We start from the raw sequence: 20,805 nt of genomic DNA, 5'->3' as shown, positions 1-20,805 counted from the left end.
CACTTCCCTATCTTCAGGCGCCGTTTAATAAAATAATTATTAAATTTATTATCACTAAATTCGCATATCATTAGTATATTTTGATTTATTACCATTGTAATTCCCCAAACATTTTTATCTCTATCTATTTAACCAAGTATCATAAGCCATAAAATCATTCGTGCGATTAGACTCTTGAACTCTTCACTTTCACTGAGAAGTGAATAACATTCAGAAGATTATAGATTTTAATTGAAATCGATGCCAATCTTATGCACAAGTGTAACTTTGTACAGAGACAAAGTTACACGGCCTCCTTTGGTTGAACTCTTGTATTACTTGCCAGCTTTATTGACACTTGGTATACTTGTACATAGTTATTGAAAATATTAGACACATATTTTTTTATTGGCAGTAGTCAATACTTCTGAGCTGAAAGCTGAAAGCTTCTGAAAGCTGAAATCGACCCTCAAAGTTGGAGGTATCGAGAAGATAGTGCCGGTGCAACCCTGCGTGCCGTTTCTCTTTCTTCTCGTTCAACAATTGGAATTGGTCACTCTAGCAGTGCTGGACCGGTTTTTAAATAATTAAACATTTAGTTAACAATGACACTTGACCAGTTATTGTAACTTCTAACAATTTGAATATAACAAAAGTGTTCGTACACACTAACATTTAGTTACTAAATCCATGTATTCTTTTTTACACGTAGGGCATCGATCAGCGAAAGCAGTAGAAGCAACGAAAGCAATAGAAATTGGAGCAATCCTCTAAGGAAAGAGTGGAGGAGCGGAGGCAAGTTACCTTCAGAACTCGGCCGACGAATTATCGGAAATAATGATCGTTTAAGTATCACCAATAAGGGATCGCAGTTTTGGCCCTTCTTCCCGAGGGGCGATTGCCACTCGAGACTCAGGGCTCGGGGTTTCGGAGACATAAGCACGGCCTTGAATTGACAGCTAATTGCCAGTGATGACCATACATCAAAGGCCTAGACGATCGGAGATCACGTGATCTTCCGTTTCATATGGGATGAATGAGCTTATTCCCATTAAGAACACGCCAGTCGACGTACGCACACGCAGCCACGTACTATCTTTCGCAGTACTCGACGGCCAATTGAACTTGTTGTAACTGCTTTCTTCTGTTCATCGGTGCAAATCACACGATCGATCATCGACCACATCCTGAGGTGGGTTCGTGGTAAAACAGAGCCCCACGGCCTGCTTTCACTCGGGCCGCCTCGCTGCCACCAACGGTACATCCGATATTTTCTATTCCGACTTGTTCTTCCAAGTCGAGAATTTCCTACATCTCTGGAATAAAAAGAACCAAATCTACTTCTACATAACAACTGTATTTAATATTATTAATCACTTGTGTTATTAACGTTAATATCCAAAGTTTATTTGAAAGCCTCGGATAACTTGGAACTATGCATTGGATTATATGAATAAATATATGCATTGCAAATATTGTCCTTTGGTTATTTCCGTAATACTTGTCAGTAATTTATAATAATTACTCACCGATGTATTTACTTCTGGGCGCAGAGATTTTGCACGTCATTCTTCAAGAAATGGCGAAAGAAGAATACCTCCAGTAATATTCTCTTGATGCACGGTAAGAAATTCTTGATCGAGATTCCAATTTCTAGAATTTGAATTTCTCGTTTAACATACATTTCATACAAACATGGGGGGTTTTTACAATTTCGTAATTAGTTCTTCGCTTAAATACTACCTACATAATTCTATAGTTCTATTTATACTCTATAAATATATTCTATATATTTCGAAAAATAAAACTTTATGAAATTGTAGTTTCCTGAGCAGCTAGAACAAACATTCAAATTGCATTTTAAAGAGCGTTCTCTGGCGCATCTTTTGAAAAAGAAGAAAGAGTGAGACAGATGCTACCGACCCTACTCTAGAATCCGTGGCGCCATCTCTATAAAAAGTGCTCAAACTGGTCGCTCAGCATTTTCGATAGCAAAGCGAACCCTTCTCTTTCTTACCTCTAAAGCGGGAGATATAATTTATCTTACTCTTTCTATTGAATGAAAATTAAGGAATTTCTTTACTTAATCAGCAGTACTCTAAAATTCTGTAATTAAGATGAGAGAGAGAGCAGCAGAGAGAAGGAAAGAGAAGCGGAAATAAATATAGAAGTTTTTGTGAAATTTGCTGCCCTCCATGTCTAGAAATAATTAGTTAAAAAGGAGATAAAAGTTTTCGTAAATTACGACTTTTGTCTCTTGAGATGAGTTTCAACTTTTATTACTCCATCTATTATCGAGATTCAAGGTAAAATAGGGACTATTATAATAGCAAATTTATTGCTCTTTTCAATATTATTTTTCATTTTCTTCTAAGACTAACGGTTTGGAAGATACAATCAATAATACGAATAAAACTGCTGTTTCTCTGAGAAAAACAAAAATGCTAATTTTTTCTGCCATTTTTGCAAATCGGAGCTAGGTTTATATGAATTTTTTGTTGCTTTTGAGGTGTAGTATCAGCTGTAAAAATTTGTCGCGCGAGTAGTGAATCACTCTGTATACATGTATAATTTCTAAGTACCTTTACGTGTAAGAAGAGAAATATGTAAGTCCAGAAATAAAAAATAAAAAAGAAAATTGGGTTTCCTTATACAGTGAACACCTTTTGATAGTTTAAAAACTGTGGTTCTATTACAAAATTCTTGAAAATTCTCTTTACTTCTTTATTCGTATCATTTAGTGGTAGTAAAGATCGAATACCTGTTGTGGGTGAGTGTATAATCAGTCGTATCCTTAAAACCGACAACGAAATGGTCCTAGTAAGTAAAACGAATTCCTCAATATATATTATGATCATTCATCCTCAATCTTAAATCCCTCGTTTCGTTGTTGCTCTCGTCTCGTTTTCTCTCTCTCTCTCTCGCGCGCTCTTTCTCTCTCTCCACTGTATGTAATTATCACTCTACCGATTTTCTCGCGTGTTACACATAAATTGGCTTTTCGTTCTGTATCTGTTCGAATTTATTTAATATAATATGTATCACATTAACTCATAAAAGTGCTGTACATACATGGATAGAGAATACATAAGAATGGTATAATCAATGACGAGTTTATAATATTCTCTCGCAGTATACTCAACTTCGGAATAGGAACAAACAAAAAAAATAAATATATGGTACCTGTCGTTCACGTTTTTCAGTGTGTGTCTGTATGAATGCGCAATCCCTGTGTATGTGCGTGTGTGTGTGTGTGTGTTTCTTCGTGTTTTTCTGTGTATTCGTGTAATAAGTGTGTAACTCTTCTTCATTAAAAGTACGACGATAAATCATTCATTATCAAGTATAATGCACATATAAAATTAAAAAGTATAAAAAGACCGTCCAGCTTCGTGTTTCACGTTTAAGAATATGTTAAGAAACCGACTCGCACGCTCAAGCGTGGCATGTAGACGGATTCCTTCGGATCGTCAATTTCCATCTGGTTGTTGGCGACTTGGATTTGACCTGCGCTGCGTATGTTAAAGTGACAATGTTTTACAGGCCAGTTACAGCACCACGTGTGGACATTCCTTCCGGCTAAATATCTCGGAGACCGCTTAGAAACACGTCCATTTATTTACAAGAATAATCGATACTTTTCTTCGCCCCTAGTTCGTGTTTCTTCGTCGCCCGCCTCTTCTCATCCGTTCTCCCTTTATTACATATCATTTGCTTCCAACGAAACACCGCATTTCCAGCACGATCGAAGCAGCCAAAAGCGATAGCATATAATATTTTGTTTTTTCTTTTTTTCTTTTTTTAGGGTATACCTTTCCTCTTGCACACGCACACACACACTCACGCACGCACGCACACGCATACTAATTCTCTCCGTTTCTCGCTCGCACACGTTCTCCTTTCGCCAATATAGATAAACAGACTCATTACTTCATCGGTACATATACACATTAATATATTATATTTTATACTTTACGCTAATTATAGTAAAAACTCCATCTGATTCGTTATATAATCCCTAAAAAAAAACTACTGTTTAGCGGATGTTCTGATGCTTCTCACTCTCATTCTCTCTCATTCTCATTCTCTCTCTCTCTCTCTCTCCCTCTCTTTCTCCCTCTGATAAAAGAAAGAACAACGTTTATCGGTGCGTGACGATCGACATAAGCTATCGATACCGGCCTCAAGCGGTGCCAATTCAATCGGAGCTCATGATCAATTGATTATCGTCTGGGGCGACCATCGGGGATAGATCTTTCTTCGGGACGTCATCAATTATCGTGTTTATCTCGACTTTCTCGGAGACGCCGTTCTGCACGATCTTCCCTTTATCTGTTTGCGTTTTCCCGCCCGTGCTGGTCTTGGAAGCCTTCGATATCGTTTTCTTAGCCGACGGTGATGTCGCGGTGGTCTTCGGCGAGGAGGTCACGCGTTTTGTCGTAGGCGTGGTGGTAGCAGAGCTGGCAGCGGACAAACGGCTGGTCACCTTGCTGGCGCCGGTACTGGTTCGTGACATGGAAATTTGTTTGTTGGCTGTCTCTTTCACCTGCTTGTCGATTATAGGCGGTTTGGCGGTCGACGTGCGAGTCTTCATCGCGTTTCCAACTGCTGGAGATGTTTTCGGTTTGGCTGTAGTGGTGGTGGAAGTGGTGGTCGCGGTGGTGCTGGATTTGGCGGCTGTACTGAGCTTGGTAGCCGTACCAGTAGACGCAGGTTTCGGTTTCGTGGTTGGCGCCGATCCAGTGGACATCCGTCCGGTCGACGCTTTAACTAACGTGGTCTTCGTCGGTGGCGGTGTTTTACTAGGCGGCTTCGACGCGGCTGGTTTGCTCAGAGACTTCACGTCGCCGTTCGCGGTTGGTTTCTTTTCCGCGACAGGAGGCTTGGAAGATGCTGTAGCGGGCTTCGGTTTGGAAACCTGACCAGCGCTCAACCTGGTCGCGGGTTTCGCTGTGGCAGTCGATGTCGTTGTTTTCGATGCGGTCTTTGGGGCCGACGGTTTACTGCTTAGTGTACTTGGGGCTGGAGACTTCTTCGGAGCGTCCAAGTCTTTCGGACGAGTCGGAGTAGAGGAGGCTACCTTTTTCGTTGCCGTGGTTGGCGTTCGCGTTGCGGAAACCGTGGTCTTCGACGGAGACGTTGGCGTTGATTTCGGCGCAGTCGTTTTCAATGTAGCGGTTTTCGTTGGTTTCGCGGAAGTTGTTTTTGCTTTTGCTTTGCTCTGCGCTGCAACTGCTCCAGCCGCGACCGCAGCGGTCGCGGCTATCGCTGCAGCGGCGGCTGCTGATTCGACAACTTTTTTCTCGGAAACTTCAGCAGCCTTCTGTTCTACTTCCGGTTCTTTTATCTCTACCGATTCCTTCATTTCAGGTTCCTGGATTTCCAGTTTTTTGTCTTCTGGTTCCTTTATCTCTGGTTCTTTGATTTCTGGTTCCTTTATTTCCGGTTCTTTAATTTCTGGTTCTTTTACTTCCGGTTCTTTCATTTCAGGTTCCTTTATTTCCGGTTCTTTGATTTCTGGTTCTTTCATTTCTGGTCCCTTGACTTCTGTTTCTTTGATTTCTAATGCCGTAACTTCCGGTTCCTTGACTTCTGGCTCTACCATTTCAGGTTCCTTAATTTTCGGTTCTTCGATTTCTAATTCCTTAACATCCGGTTCTCTGACTTCGGGTTCTTTAACCTCCGGTTCTTTGATTTCTGATTTCATAACTCCCAGTTCTTTAACTTCTAATTCTTTAACCTCTGGTACTTCAATTTCTGGCTCCTTGGCTTCCGGTTCTTTAACCTCTGGTTCCTTCAATTCTGGTTCTTTGACTTCTGGTTCTTTAACTTCTAGTTCCTTGACTTCTGGTTCCTTGACTTCTGGTTCCTTGAATTCTGGTTCCTTGAATTCTGGTTCTTTGAATTCTAGTTCCTTGAATTCTGGTTCCTTGAATTCTGGTTCCTTGAACTCTGGTTCTTTGATTGTTGGTTCCTCTGCTTTTGGTTCTTTGACTTCTGGTTCTTTGATTCCTGATTCCTTAACTTCTGCTTCTCTGATTTCGGGTTCCTTGAGCTCTAATTCTTTGATTTCTGGTTCTTTGATTTCCAATTCCTTGACTTCTGGTTCTTTAGCAGCTTCCATCTCTTTGATTTCTGGTTCCTTAACGAATTCCAGTTCTTTGATTTCTATATCCTTGACGACTTCCGTTTCTTTAATTTCCGATTCCATGGCATCAACATCTTTAACTTTCGACTCCTCGACTTCGAATTGTTCAATTTCTGATTGTTTCGGTTCGGGTTCTTTCATTTCCAGCTCTTTTAGATCAAATTGTCCAACTTCTGGTTCCTTAGCTTCTAGTTCCTTAACTTCTGAAGGAAGTGCTTGGACTTCCGTCTTCTCTTGAATTTTGCACGTCTCTTCAATTACAAGTTCTGCGGGTTCCTCCGGTTCTGTGATGTTTATTAATTTTTCCTTTTTCGCAACCTCCTCTTGAACGTCTTCGACAACATTTGCCGCAGGTACTTCATCCTCTTTAGGTTGCAACTGGCTTTCTAAACCTGTGAACTCTTGCATGGAATCTGACAAGTTCAAAGTACGTCCGCTCAATGACTCCAGCGTGTCGACTGCTTCCATCGACTCCGCTGCTTTCATCGGTTCAACGAGCTCCTCCATTGCTTCAGTTATTTCCTTCGTCTTATCCTCGAGCACTTCTTCTTGCTTCTGTTCAACCACGACAGTAGATTCGACCGGGCAAACGACATCTTCGATAACTTTTTCTTCGACCTCCTGCGGAGAAAGCGGTGGTGTTAGTTCGCAGTGCACCTGAGGTGGTTTTGTGCAGACGTCTTTCTCCTCGGTGAAATCCAACAAACTCTCTTGTACCGGTGGCTTCGCACACACTAGTTCGTCGTCGATTTCCTTCTCCTCGAGCTCCAGATTCTTAGCCAAGTCCTGCTTGACTGGTTCAAACGCGTTACCAGCTTCCACGGGGTATGGCTCGTAGGAATCCAAAGCTGGTTGCTCCGTGGTTTTACGGACGTCGACCGTCTCCGTGGGAGATGGCTGTTCAGAAATCTCGCTACTCTTCGTGCTGTACGGCTGGAAGCTGTACTGTCCAGGCTTGAACTCTGGGGCATCAGCGTGCAACAACGATTGAATCTCTGCGCTCTCTGCTGGAGCGACTAGATCGCTTTCCATCGCGTCAGGGACCGGCGACAGTGACGAAGGCGTATCGGCTTCGTTCGAGCAAGTTTCCTTCTGGAAATCGCTTACAGGAAGAGCAGCGTCCTCGCTAGCCTCGTCTATAGGCTTCGTTTCGTCTATGTCGGCGCTGGAAGGTGATAGAGGTTGTTCGTTGTCGACGGAGATGGGCTCTTTCTCCGACTCGAATTCCGCTGAATAATTCTCAGTCGAGGGAGAGTGGTCGTATCTTGCAGTTTCCTGCTGTTCCATTTGGGGAGACTGTGGTCGTAAGTTGAGCAACTCGACGGTCTTAATTTTCGATTCACCCGCGTGCTCGACGAGGGTATCTTCGTTGTCCTCGTGCTGGCAGGACAGATTCACGAGTTGCGCGGGTTCCTCGGACAGTACTAGTTTATCCATTGGCTCTTCAACGTCGGACGTGGACATCAGGTTCGTCGATTCGACTTTTAAGTCTGCGTACTCTATCGTGAGGTCTTCCTCCTTCTCCATACTGTTATTCTTCTCGTCAAGATCGGTGTTGCTTAAATTATGAACGGCGTTCAAGTCGGGGTCTCTGTCGAATGCCGCTTCGAAATCGCTAGGTGTAAAGGACATTGCCATTGGGTCCTTGGCTATGTCGTAGTCCCGTTCAGAGCTCGAGAATGACTCGTCTATCGTCGAGATACCCGTTTTGTGGAACTCGCTGGTCATTATGAAGCTGGCGGTCGACTCGTCCCCGTATTCGGCTTTCGTTGACGAGATTTCAGAATCGTCCAGATTGGCGGAAATACCGATTACTTTCTGCCGTTCGGAGATAAAGTCCGCATAGTCCATACGCTGCGAATCGTCCCCATTTTGGTACTCCTTCTCCTCGACGTCTACTTCTCTCGGTCGTTGCGATACTTCTTTCTCGAATTCACTCTGACTAGGCACTTGGATATCGTCCATCTGCGAGACCTGTTTGAACGGCGAACCAGAAACAGGATAATCCTCGACCAGATTCATTCTCGTATCCACGAGTTGTGGTGACCCAGGAACGAATTCAGCTGCGTTAGGGTTCAGTGGAAAATTCATGTCCTTCGGCTTCGCTTGCTCCTCTGCGCAAGGTTTTTCTTCCCCTTCCGATTCCACTGTTTTATCTTCGGCGCTAATCTGTTTACACAAAAAATCGCTCTTTGTTAAAATGTACTACGCATCGAGATAGTATAGGATAATCATGTAAATCTTAATAATGCACACTCTCGTTGGATAATTCTTGGATTGTTTCGCACTCCGTTCTGTGTCCCGTTAAAGAACACGTCGGATCAATAACTTTAGTTTCCTCTCTCAGACTAATTAATTTAAAAGTAACAAGCGAAACATAATTTCGAACGAGACCTACCTCTGTGTTAATAAGCTCAGGCGATTCCTCTTGTGGACTTTTGCATTTAATATCGTCCTCCTGTATGCCTTCAGGCTGGATTTTCAACTCGCTCTCGTCGACTGGTGGTTCTGAAATCTGCGTCTGCTCCTCGTTCCTCGCTTCCTGGGTTTCGTCCACGGGCGTTGTGGAATCCTTCTCTTTGTTCGGATCAACACGATAGTAGTTCCACTCGTCCTCGGAATCCTCGCTGTCCGCTACATTATCCGCTTCGTTAATCAGTGCATGCTGAAGAGGTTCTGCAAACAATTAACACGAATGAGTGATCGGTTTACAGTAGAACTTTCGTTTCAAGTTACTTTAAAAAGAAAAATTTTATTTCATATGCGGCCAATGGACACGCCATAAGTATAACTGCATGAAGTATAAATGATGGATCTGATATGTCCATTAAAAATTATAGTAATACGAATTAAATGTATTGATATAGTAAAATTGGGTAATGTCGAGTGAGATGAGTAAAAGTAATTCACATTTTCTTAACTTATAAATGGTATAAAGAACGTGAAAATTAATTATCGTGCATTCGTACGAATTCTTGATTGCACTAAACTTACACTGATGTAACTAAAATATACTATATATTAAGAAGAAAAAGCCTATAGTAAGAGAATAAGTTTCGATGATCAAAAAGAAATGAACTCAATACTAAACAATACTTATTGAAAACGTCGAACTTCGAAGCATTTCTTAACAATGATGTATCACCAAAATGGTGTAAAAAATTTTAATACAAGAATGTCATGAGGTAGAAGCGTATTAACAAGTCAAAACCAATGTAAAAGCTCCGATGACAGATTTTTCTAACGCGGGATAACTGAAGAAACATTCCAACTTCGGTTATCGAGCAGTTTGAAATCAATAACCGGTCGCATTCATTCGCATCCACAACTGCAGAAGCTTTCGAACTGCAAGAGCAATAACCCACCCCGGCTGGCGCAATACTTTTTAAATAAGTGACCTGGTACATTGAACTTCTCGACACTTCCATCACCTTTCAGGATTGCTGGTTACTCGAACTTCAATATCTGGCAACGGCTCACAGATCGCAATATACGTTTCGTGCATGCGGTAAAGCCGGAAAAATCGGAACCGAGCGCGCAGGGATGAGAAAGAAGGTCGTCGCGTGCCACCTAGCCACGAAGCAACAACTCGTCCCGCATACTCCGATGCACTTGCACGAAGGGTTGGAATCGCATCAAGGCGCGACCGTGGAAAAAATCAACGTTCAACGGGAAGGGGGCAAAAAAATCGCTCGAAAACGAAGAGTCGAACGGCGCGCGGAAAGCGAGGGCACCGCGAACCGTGTCGAACCACCTCGAACGGGATAAAGAAGCGCTCGAGGACACCGGAGATCTGGTTGCAAATCAATTTTTGCGTCACCTTTCTCCACAAGGACGACCAAACGCAAAAAATGCAGCGCGACGTAGGGGCGGCGAACGGTGATAGGAGAAAATGTAAGGGGGGAAATAAAGGTGCGCGTGGGACACGGTTTCCGTTTAGCGGGAATTGAAAATGTCGAGCGGTTACTCACGATCCGCAGGAGGAAACGAGCAGGATATTCGGCCGCAGGAGCGATCGCCGCTGACTAAGAGGAACTACGCCCGCCAAGAGATGCATTATCGATCTAGTCTAGAAGCACCCGGAACAGCCCCTTCCTCGACGGCCCTGCCACCACCCACCTGTACCAGCACACCGTATAGCAACAGTCGCACCTCATCTCCGACAGGAACGCCGCTCCTGCGATTGGTCCTGGCCCTGCACACACAACCCGACTCTCGCCCTGCCCTGAAACCCGGTGCAGGGAATTTCTCTTTAGAGACGAGCAACCGGTGTTCCATCAATTTCACCCCGTACTCCGATTCCGGGATGCCGTCGCTGCGCCGGCTGATTGACCCACCCTTCCTTCTCTTCGTTCGGCTCTCCTCGAGATGTCCTCTCTGTGTACGCGCCTGTGCCCCGTCTATCTCTGTGTTCGTGTGCTGTGCTCTCGTGTGGTGTCGTGTTGTGTTCGCGTGTGCGTGGAACACAGATTTTTGACTATGGTTAAATGCATCCTAACATCGCCACTTGTTATTACCGGAAGGAAGTGTGTGCTGATATTTGCAAGCAATCAACTGAACTGGTAGAAGAGACAGAGAGGATGATAATGAACAAGATTTTCTTTTCGCAGGATGCTTCGACGATTGGTGATGTAATATCAACTTAAATGTCGTTGACCTCCTCTGATATTCGAAGATACGAAATAAAACGTTGTTGAAAATAATAGCATAAATATAATAAAGCACATGGATGGCTAAATGAGACACATTTTTTGCATTCACAGCGATAACAGGATATATTCTTGTATAAAATGTATGAAGTATAAATTTAAAGGGTGTACAAATAATTGAACGATGGGACTGGTGAAGAATGAAACTGTGATTATTTGGTGATTATTTGTCTGTGAGAATTTCAGGATGCAAAAGGATGCTCGGGATATTCAAAAGAAATTGATCGTTTTTCATAGATATAGGTTTAATACGAAAGAATCAAAAACTCCCATATTTTGGTAATTTTTTTTATTTGAAAATATTTAATAAACCATATCGTTTATTTTAGATCACATTTAAACTTTCAGCTACAATATACTGCGCATCTATTATTCGATAATTAGCATCAAATAGAAATTAGTTATATTTTTCTAAAGTGTATATGCATAATACTATTTGTTACAGCTGTAATGGCAAAATATGTTCTCTTTATTTAGCGTGCTATACCTAAAATTCCTCGGTTTTGTAGTCTGTAAGGATAAAGTGTCGAATTAATTACACGAATCCCATTTTAATTTCCTTTTCAAGTATGAAACGCTTTAGTGCGAAAATAAATATCACAACCGAGAGAATAAATGCGTTCCTACAGAATAATGTATTACTCTTTTTGTGTAACTTTATTTCCTACCCAAGGATAATTAACTGAATGTTTCTCAATTAAAAAAAAGAGAAACAATTAATATTAAATGCGCAATGAAATAACTGGCTGCAGTTCTTTACATGCTATGCAAATACGATGACCAGATATTTTGTTAACAGCGTACATCACGTAAGGTATCGCTGCCACAGTATTTGGTAATAATCCATTTACGGTAAAGTAGACAGCATTTCAGTATGTGAACGTTATACCACGATGCGAATAAAATGGTACATGTATAATATTAAATGCTGATATTGAAGTTAGGTAAAATAGTATATCTTTTTTTTTTAAGCAATTGTAATTTTTACTCATATTAAAAACACTTTGCTTTTCTACACAAAGTACTCTTAATATTTTTCTACCCCAAATTTAATATTCACATACAAGATAAATTGTGAAGACTGTAATGCAATCGCTGCATAATTATAATATATACTATAGCGAAACACGGTGTGTAATATAGTATTATAATAGAACTTTCTAATCCGAGTTATTTTAGTTTTATGGGAAATTAGAAACTTTATACAATCGAGTGTCGTAATTTTCTGTTACCATAATTATAATATTGCAAACTGCTTTAGATTAAATTTCTGTGGAATTGAATATTCCGCGTTTTCCATCGTTTTTAAATATTTCAATTTCTTCTAATCGTTTCAGAATTATTTTGCAGTGTTTCGTAATTCGTTTACGTAAAAACGTAGAGATTAGTTGGCTGCAGACAGATGCGATAAGCAAAGTTATTAGAATTGAAAGGAAAGAAACTGATTTTAGATACTAATACGCATGCGATGATATGTAGCGACAGCGGTTGCAACTAGAAAAGTTGTTTTCAGTTAGAAATCCTTCTGAGAATTTCCTATATCTGTCCACTCTTAATAATCCGTAACAAATAACACAGCCTTCTAAATCCTAATATTCCAAGATGTTTATTTGAAATTGCAACAAAAAATTTACGATTGCGACGTGAACTTCGAAAGTTTCCAATATAAGAACAGTTCTTGTAGGACGTTTTTTAAAGAACATTTGGATCTTATAATGAATCCTTCACGGAAATAAGAGTAGTAAGTGAATGAGAAATGAAATACTTATTTATCCCGAACGTTATGCTATTGGAAGTTAGTTATTGGTCAAATAAAAATACCTAATCGTGAAGAAGCGAGGATCGAGAGAATTAAAATCTTATTGCCTACCACTTCCTGTAATTAAAGATATAATTACGTTCGGAATTCCTCCAAGTTGTTTGATGCAAGCTAGACTTGATTCTGAATTATTTCGCTCTCAACAAATACTTTTATTTATATAGTATCTTTGGTCTGTTAACGTTTCTCATTAGATCTGTTAAATATACAAACCATACTCATACATTATGGCTGTGCTGATTTCCTCTTGTACAAAATTAATAAGTTTCTTTTGGAAGGTAAGAAATTTGTATTATGAATAAATAACGCTCAAGTTGTTTGACGACCGATTTTGAAAAGGAACGATAGTTATACAATGCAACGCAATCGAAAGTTCTAGAAGCCTAAAGTGCACATGGAAGCAAGCTTAAGGGGTGCCAATTGTTTTGCACAATGCGTCTAACTGCGCATCGCCAACAACCAAACGAAATTGCGTGTAACAATCCAACGAAGATATCCACAATTTTCTGTCAAAATGAAGGAAACGAATCTGGATTCGATAATCAAACGTATAATTCTATTTGCAAAGAATTTGAAGTAGCTACCATTAATCTATAACAATTGGCGACACTTTATCTACGGTAAGGTCGTGGCGGTAGCAGCCACTCTACTTCGCGTAATCGAAGGCTCTAGAAGCGAGGAGTGTAGACAGAAACAGCGTCAAGGGATGCCAAAAAAAGGGCAACCCACGCGGAGAACGTTGCCTTAACCCGTTCCTAATTCTAACCACTCCTTCACCACCAACGCGAATCCGTTCCAACGATCTCCGCGTGTAACTTTCAACAGATCCGTTCTCACGAAACGTTTCCCTCTAAAGACGAGAACTATCTTAGATGGATGGTGTTTTTTCCCCTTGTTCCGGTTCTCTGGATTATGCTTCATCATGCTTTCTAGCTACGTTCGAGCCCTGCAATGAATTTCTGTCCGCCGAGCATCGGGTAGTAAACACCGGTGCATCGTAACACTCGTGAACGCAGAGAATTAAGCCAAGTTACACGCTCTCGTTGCTCGATTCGCGTTACCAAGTATAGATTAAAGTATTATTACACTTAAGTCGGTACAAGTATCATGCTACGTTGGAATAGGATAGAGATAACGGAGGAGCAATGAACAAAATAAAAATAAATTAAAATATCTATCCGTTTCTGATCATTCGTGTTCTGCTATTCCAAAAGTTCACATAGAAACAACGCGCTTTCGACATTTGATGACTTTTCCTTTTAGCGAAACTAGAAACCTTTCTAAAGAACGAAGAACACGACTGGGTTGCGAATAACCCGAAGGCTTTAGCCATAAATTGAAGAGTCGAGAACACTTCGAAAGTTCACTCTCCATCGATAATAAAAATCTGATCCCTTTAAAGGAAATAGAATTTCCAAATGAAGTCCTCATTCAAGTTCTTTAGCTGACTTTTAAAATTCTTGCTTCGTTATTTTAATATCCTGTTGGTAACATAGGAGGACTTAAAATGGAAAAGGTAATTCGGTAGGTCGGAATAAGACGAATATCAAGAATAACAAAATCCCGGCTGAAGTTGAATATCTGAAAAGAAAACGACTGCTAATGGCAGAAGTCCATAATAAGTGCAGCGCAACGCCCCACAGAATACTATATGGCTGCATGCTGGCACCCGCGTTGCCCTCACTTAGGGGCTTTCCCCATTAGTACACACGTGCGCGCAACATTTCCAGCGTCGCTTTTCACGAAAACGAAGCCTCAAACGCGAATTCATTGCTCTTGACTTTCGTCTTGCTTCGCGTCATAGAATCGCACATTTCATTTTAGACCCACCGGTAGGCTGGACATCCTGTACAGTATTGTGCGGAAGTTTTAGACTATCTGTATTACTGGTTTCGTAATGATAGTTAAACGTACCGTTGGCTAAGTACTTCCAGATGCTATTACACGAAAGTGCACTCTTAGACATTATCTTCGTTGCGTTAGATATTGCGTTAAATATCACGGATTTCCCTGATTTACGACGTTCTTAACTGTACGATACAATATCGCAATGAACGGAAATTCAAATACATATTTCGAAATTTTTAACAGTTCTTTCTCGGATCTTATATCCTGGAAAACATTTTTTGCGTGTACTGCCCTCTAAACCCTTGAAGTGGGCAACCATTCGTAGTAAGGGGTACATAGTCTGGGGCCGCACCTAACTTTTTCATGTCTGCACAGAGGCGGTCTATTTAAAATACAGCAGTTCGTACATTAACTCCTTGTAATAACAGCTACATTACTATAATACTAAGATAAAATTGAAAAAAGCGGCCATTTTCGTTCCTTCTATACGTAAAGCTTTTAGCATATTATATCTAACCGTCGATGGCCTTACATGGCTTGCGTGTCGCAGTTTGCTTACCCCTGCCTTAAACGAGGACAATTCGTTGGAACGTTTAAAAAAAAAAACAAAAAAATTAAGAGTAAAAAGAGCAAGCCTGCGCTTGCTCGAAGATTTGGTGCCGAAAGAGGATCCGTTGTATCCCTTTTTTGTTTCTTCTTCGCTGCTTCTTCTTTAGTTCTACTTTGTTCCTTTTTTTTCTACATTTCAACCGTACGCCGCAACACATATCGGTTCAGAGTGGTGTGTATAGAGAGAGCATGGGAGAGCTAATTTTAAACCGGCGTCTGCAAGGAGGAACAGGGACAGGAGAAACAAAAACGTACCGAGACTCTCTTGCTATTCGAAGCTCGGTTTCTCTCGGCTGCACCTGCGCAGGACCGCATGTAGAGTTGCCACCTCTTTCCGAGAAAAGTATAGTACTTTGTAACCAACAGAGAAGTAAAATAAGCGTGCTTAGCTTTTTTTAAATCCCTCTACCTTCGTGTCGATAATTAATGTGTCTAGCGATTGTCGTTGCAAACTCAAATTATTACATATTATTTGAGAGACAAATCGCGGAAAGAGAACAGAACTCACCCTAGGCAACGGCCATAACTAAAACGAAGTTAAACAAAAGTTTGCCGAATTCTTTCTATGATATAATGCTACATATACAATAAAATGTTATATTAATGTTATGATGTCTAGTTGAGACAGAAATGGAATCTCCACGTTTGATTGTAAGTCTGACAGTAATAATTTTAAGATACAAGAGTTGCTGTCGGCCAAGGATTTCGCAAAGCGCCATTTTCATTTCCATTTGTTATTCCAAGTAAACGAGTTGTTTAAATTACATTAAAGAAATATTTACTATATTATATTGCGCAACATCGAACTGTGTGAAGTTGAAGGTATACTAAGAAAAATGATATTCGTAACTGCTATATACATTAGCGTAAATTAAATAGCTCAATTGCCACTAAAACGAATAACAAATAAAAAATCGTAATTAGTACAGTCGTAATCAATCTTAATCAGATAAACTTATTTCTCTTACTAACGATAATGATCTGCACCAGCGTTGGAGAGAACCTACTAGAACCATCTTTATGGTGTTAATGTATAATATAAAGCCCAACAGGCGAGCTCACATTCCAATTCATTACCATCTTGCTATCCTACAAATGAGAATTTCCTTCAAACTCTGAAACCCCTACAGTACACGTTCTTAGGCTGCATTAATAATGTATTTTTACAGGAAGTCGAATGTCGTATAGAACCCGGTAATTATGTGGTAAAACTGCGACTAGTCTAGTGGAATTACAATTTTAATGAATCCAAGATACGCACATCGATAGCAGTTTCCTTAACTTTCATATACTTTTTATTGGATATCTCCGTTATTTTTAATTCTCGCGTACTTTTCAGAATGCATCGAGAAATTCCAAACTTTTTCTCGGTAGGATACTCGGGCATTTAATGCAGATCGATATTCTTTTTTTGTAATCAGTGTTAACAGGTTGAATGCCGCGTGGGTGGTTCGCATGGCGCGAATGAAAAGTTCCATGTACATCGAACGAGCGAGCTGAATATAAGACACAAGAGTACAGCGAAAAAATGTTTTCTCTCCTTCAAAATGTCAGATCTTTTCACACTCGGTATTTCATCAAAGAATGAAAGATATGAAGTGTGCACTCTGCTTTTATCACGAAGATTCGCACGGGAGAGAATATCGCATAATTAAAAATAAACTCAACCTTGAAACGTATACGTCAAAGGCCCCTGCTATGAAATGTCAATTTAATGCTGTGTAAAAAAACTTTTACTTTCACTCTCGTTTCAGTTACTAATCTCTTCCCTTTTTTTTTGCGTTACATTGATTATACGTATCTTCCCACAACTACGTGCCTAACGCGTTTTGCACTATTATTTAATGCGTATTAACTGAAATCTCAATGTAAATAACTATGTTTTTGTTACAATATGAATTAAATATGAAATTCTAAATATTCTAGATAATACTTAACATTTCTAATTGAAGTGCTGTTTTTGCCAGGATTTCTGCATCATAACAAAGAGGTGACTTATGAAACTGTACAAGTAGTATAATACTAACTATAAGTCGCCATTCTTTTATCTCTAAAGTAGAATGCATCACCTTCACCTTGCATTGGGTACGATATTATCAACATAAAAAATTCTCAACAATAATGTCAGTTTCGTTAAACTGTAACATTTTTATGTGTAATATTTTTTACTGCAAATACCCTTGAGAATTGAATGGCCGGATATTCGGATGATAACCGATTGAACGTTCAATATCTAAGCATAGGGGAAATGTAATTATTTGAGTATAGGGTATATGTGTAGTCCAGTGCCAGTAGCAGTAAAGCATAGTTAACCGGTTAATACTGTTTTGCAATATATCTACTTTCTAATACTTTATATTGGCTGAATTGTAACGTGATATGAACGAAAACTTTAATGCAACTTGAATTAATGGTATGACAATGTAGTCTCCTAGGAATACATAACTTACAATCAGAAAAAAATTCATGTTAATTCGTATCTTTCCTAAGTTTATAATTTCTTAGATCATCAAAAATAAGATAATTGGTCGGACAATAAATTATGTACGTAGGCACATTAATTGTCTGTGTCCAAGCGAACTGAGAGTATGCCAAAACACAATAGAGCAGTCGCAAGGTAAAAAAAAAAATTAATTGTATAATTGTGTCGTTGCTAACATTATTTTCAACGTTCAAACATACTCATAATATATAAATATTAATTAATGGAGATTAAATACGTATTAAATTTTGAATAGATTGCCAAACAATATCAAGAGCTTTCTTTGTCATTCTCAACGAAGACTTGACGACCGCCTACGAGGTTTCGATACATAATTTCCGCCACTTTTAATCCCATCCCCACGCTTATTATTGCTAAGCACGAAGAGAATCGCGACTACGAAGAACGCAACGCATCGCTGGCCAGTGTAATTTACTTAAGTTCGAAGTAAGCCGATCCACGCCGTTCGTACTAGCTTTAGATCCAATTACCAGCTTGCAGACGGGAGAGGAGACCTCGCTAATGTCGTGGCACGGAAAACCGTCCGCATTATATCTTTTCGAGCTTTCGAAACTACAATACGGTCAGTAGCACGCGATTCGAGGGACATCGGGCTTTGAACGTCAGGGACAATATACTCAAACTTTTTTTTCCCTCTTTCGATTACCCTTCGTGAGCGACACGTTCCACTTTTTTCCTCGTAACACGCGATTACACCTCGTGTTTACCTTGCGCCACCCTTAATTTTTTTTACACCGCCCCTTCGGTCGGTCTCCGATTAATTTTAGTAAGCGACTGGCCTCGTACATTGCGCGCACTTAGAAAAAAATACAAAATTGCTAATGTTCTACATTTTTTACGTACTTGATATTCAGGTATGCAATTAATATGTGGTTTATAATTATGGCTAAAACTTGCTGAATAGTTCTCGTTTAAAAGTGCTATCCTCATTGACGTATTATATCACGAATTATATTTTAAATTAAGAAGTCAAATGTGCATAAAATTTAAACATGTAACGTAGAGCAAAGAACTTGCATTTATTACATAAATCAAGCCATCGAATGTTCTATTATACGAATTGTCCAGCGTTTAGTTGGACGTGTACGTTTGCCTCGAAAAGACAGAACTGAATCAGCTGAACACTCGTATTGCACTTGATCAAGGTTGGAACGCAGGTTTCGCTACAGCATACAAACAATAAGCCATTTTAAAGGCTATCTATGTTTGCAACTTCCAAAGAGATATGACGTAAAAATGTTTTGAATATATTATATGGTTCAAAGGCACGAGTGCAATAACAAGAGATATTCATTGAAGCTTACTATTAATCATCTGCAGATTTCAGCTTTAAATTGATACATTCTGTTTGCATCGTCTGAATTTTGTTATATGTTTATCAAGATTGAAAAGCAGTTTTGTATTGACATTTTTAAATAACTTAACGCTCAAGTTTTAAATAATTTAACACTTTGCGATTTACAAGTCTGTGTCAAGGCAAAGCGTTCTTTGACTGAGAGAAACTGATATCATAATATGTACGTATTATGTGCGTTATGTGCCGAGCAAAAGTATCAGGCTACCTGTATTACTGACTTTTTAATGACAGTTAAACGTATCGTTGGCAAACATTTCCAGATATTATTGCATTCAAATGAATTTATAGACGCTGCCTTCACCGTGGTAGTCATTTAGTTTTTAGATTGCAATATAAGCTAATATAAACATATCTGTTAGAGTTAAAATATTGTTATCTAAAATTGTAACGTTTATACCTTTTTATTATCCACAGATATAACACATTTGCATTTGATTTTACTGTTGAATGCAGGTCAAGACAGCAGTTTTTGTTCCGGACAGAAGAACAATTTTTTTCAAAATATATTCTTTTCCGCTTGCTACGAAATACACGCGGTTCAACAACGCGGTTGTTTTTAAAATGCGCAATAAACGAGTAATAATAGAAATATTTATTTCCACTTGAAGTTAATTTTGTTGATATACGAGATCTGTGTAAATGACGGTATAAACAAAAAGTTGAGACGTCCTAAGCTTTCTTTATCGAATCAAACAATTTTTATCGAAAACATCCGTTTGTTTTTTCAACAGTTCGAACAATAATGGGGAGTATACATTTAAACCGGATATACCGTAGATGTCTTCATACACCGTCAATAATATTCTGCTTGCATCGTAATGAATCTATACCGTCAGCTGACCGCAAAGTGTTAAAAGCACATAAGAATATTTCTTCGCCTCTCTCGAAATAGAACGATGCTCAAGATATAATTTATTGCATATCGTGGCATCTCTTATCACACGCCACGTAATTTGTACGACACTTGTCTTTCAATACTTGTAGATTATTGTCTTCGTGACGTACACTTATTGATAATTGTCACTGGACACAGTTAAAATACATTTAGAAGAAAAACAAATTATTATAGTTAGGAAATAAAGACTTATGAACCTTTCGAGTATTTCATATAAAATTGTTATAAATCTGTAATAAATTTATCAAAACCCAATTGAAAAATTGAGAATTTACAATATAGAAATAAGAGAGTATTTAATAACTTCTATCAATTTTTCTGTACTACAGGGGCCATTTATCTTGTTAAGTGTATGTTAAAGTAAATGACGGAAACCCGTATTCCAATCGTACATTTGCAAACGTTAATTAATTCTTACATTTGGCTAAAAGGCTGGTACATTGTTGATTATGACAAATACGGGTAGCATATGCTTGTTGCATTGCAAATCCACCACCATATTTTCGCGATATGAATATCATTTCTGCATGCACATGTACATATATTTATATTTGTATGTAAATTATGTATGATTTCGATATTCTAAACAAGCATGACGTAACACATAGTAACCTCAAACAAATTTGTGAAACAAGTCAATAGATCAAACTACTCTCTCGTTTCAATTGTCAATTTTTTATGCACATTTGAGACATTAAAATAAAATATCTAAAATAAATATGTAAATAAATCTGAAAAATTATAATCAAATAAAAACTGGTCAACTTGCAAGAAATGAATTGCGCAATATTAAAATAAGTGTGTCTCACAGGTTACAATTACTTTTAATCTGGTACAATATGACACTTGGCCTAATGTTTCTAAAATGCTAATGACGATTGTTAATTCATATCAAAGCACGAACTGATAATCGGTAGTTATAAGAATGTCTCTCGTAC

At 39.2% G+C, this 20,805-nt stretch overlaps 1 protein-coding gene across 6 annotated transcripts in view; it reads right to left on the bottom strand.

Moving 5' to 3' along the window:
* Positions 1 to 20,805, bottom strand: part of LOC143426346 (uncharacterized) — a 130,181-nt gene that overhangs the window by 51,600 nt on the left and 57,776 nt on the right. For 3 of the 6 annotated variants that reach the window (XM_076899741.1, XM_076899747.1, XM_076899746.1), the window contains 2 exons: positions 8,526 to 8,803; positions 2,667 to 8,296 (listed from right to left, as the gene is read on the bottom strand). In XM_076899741.1, coding sequence (XP_076755856.1) covers positions 4,178 to 8,296; positions 8,526 to 8,803 — 4,397 coding nt within the window. In that variant the 3' untranslated portion in view covers positions 2,667 to 4,177. Of the gene's footprint in view, positions 1 to 2,666; positions 8,297 to 8,525; positions 8,804 to 20,805 lie in introns of those variants that run through there. The other 3 variants (XM_076899743.1, XM_076899745.1, XM_076899742.1) reach the window with 3 other exon arrangements.

This window comes from Xylocopa sonorina, chromosome 8 (assembly GCF_050948175.1).
Source record: "Xylocopa sonorina isolate GNS202 chromosome 8, iyXylSono1_principal, whole genome shotgun sequence".
Taxonomy (NCBI): domain Eukaryota; kingdom Metazoa; phylum Arthropoda; class Insecta; order Hymenoptera; family Apidae; genus Xylocopa; species Xylocopa sonorina.
The sequence above is the reverse complement of the archived record's forward strand: the minus strand, read 5'-3'. Positions and strand labels throughout refer to the sequence as shown.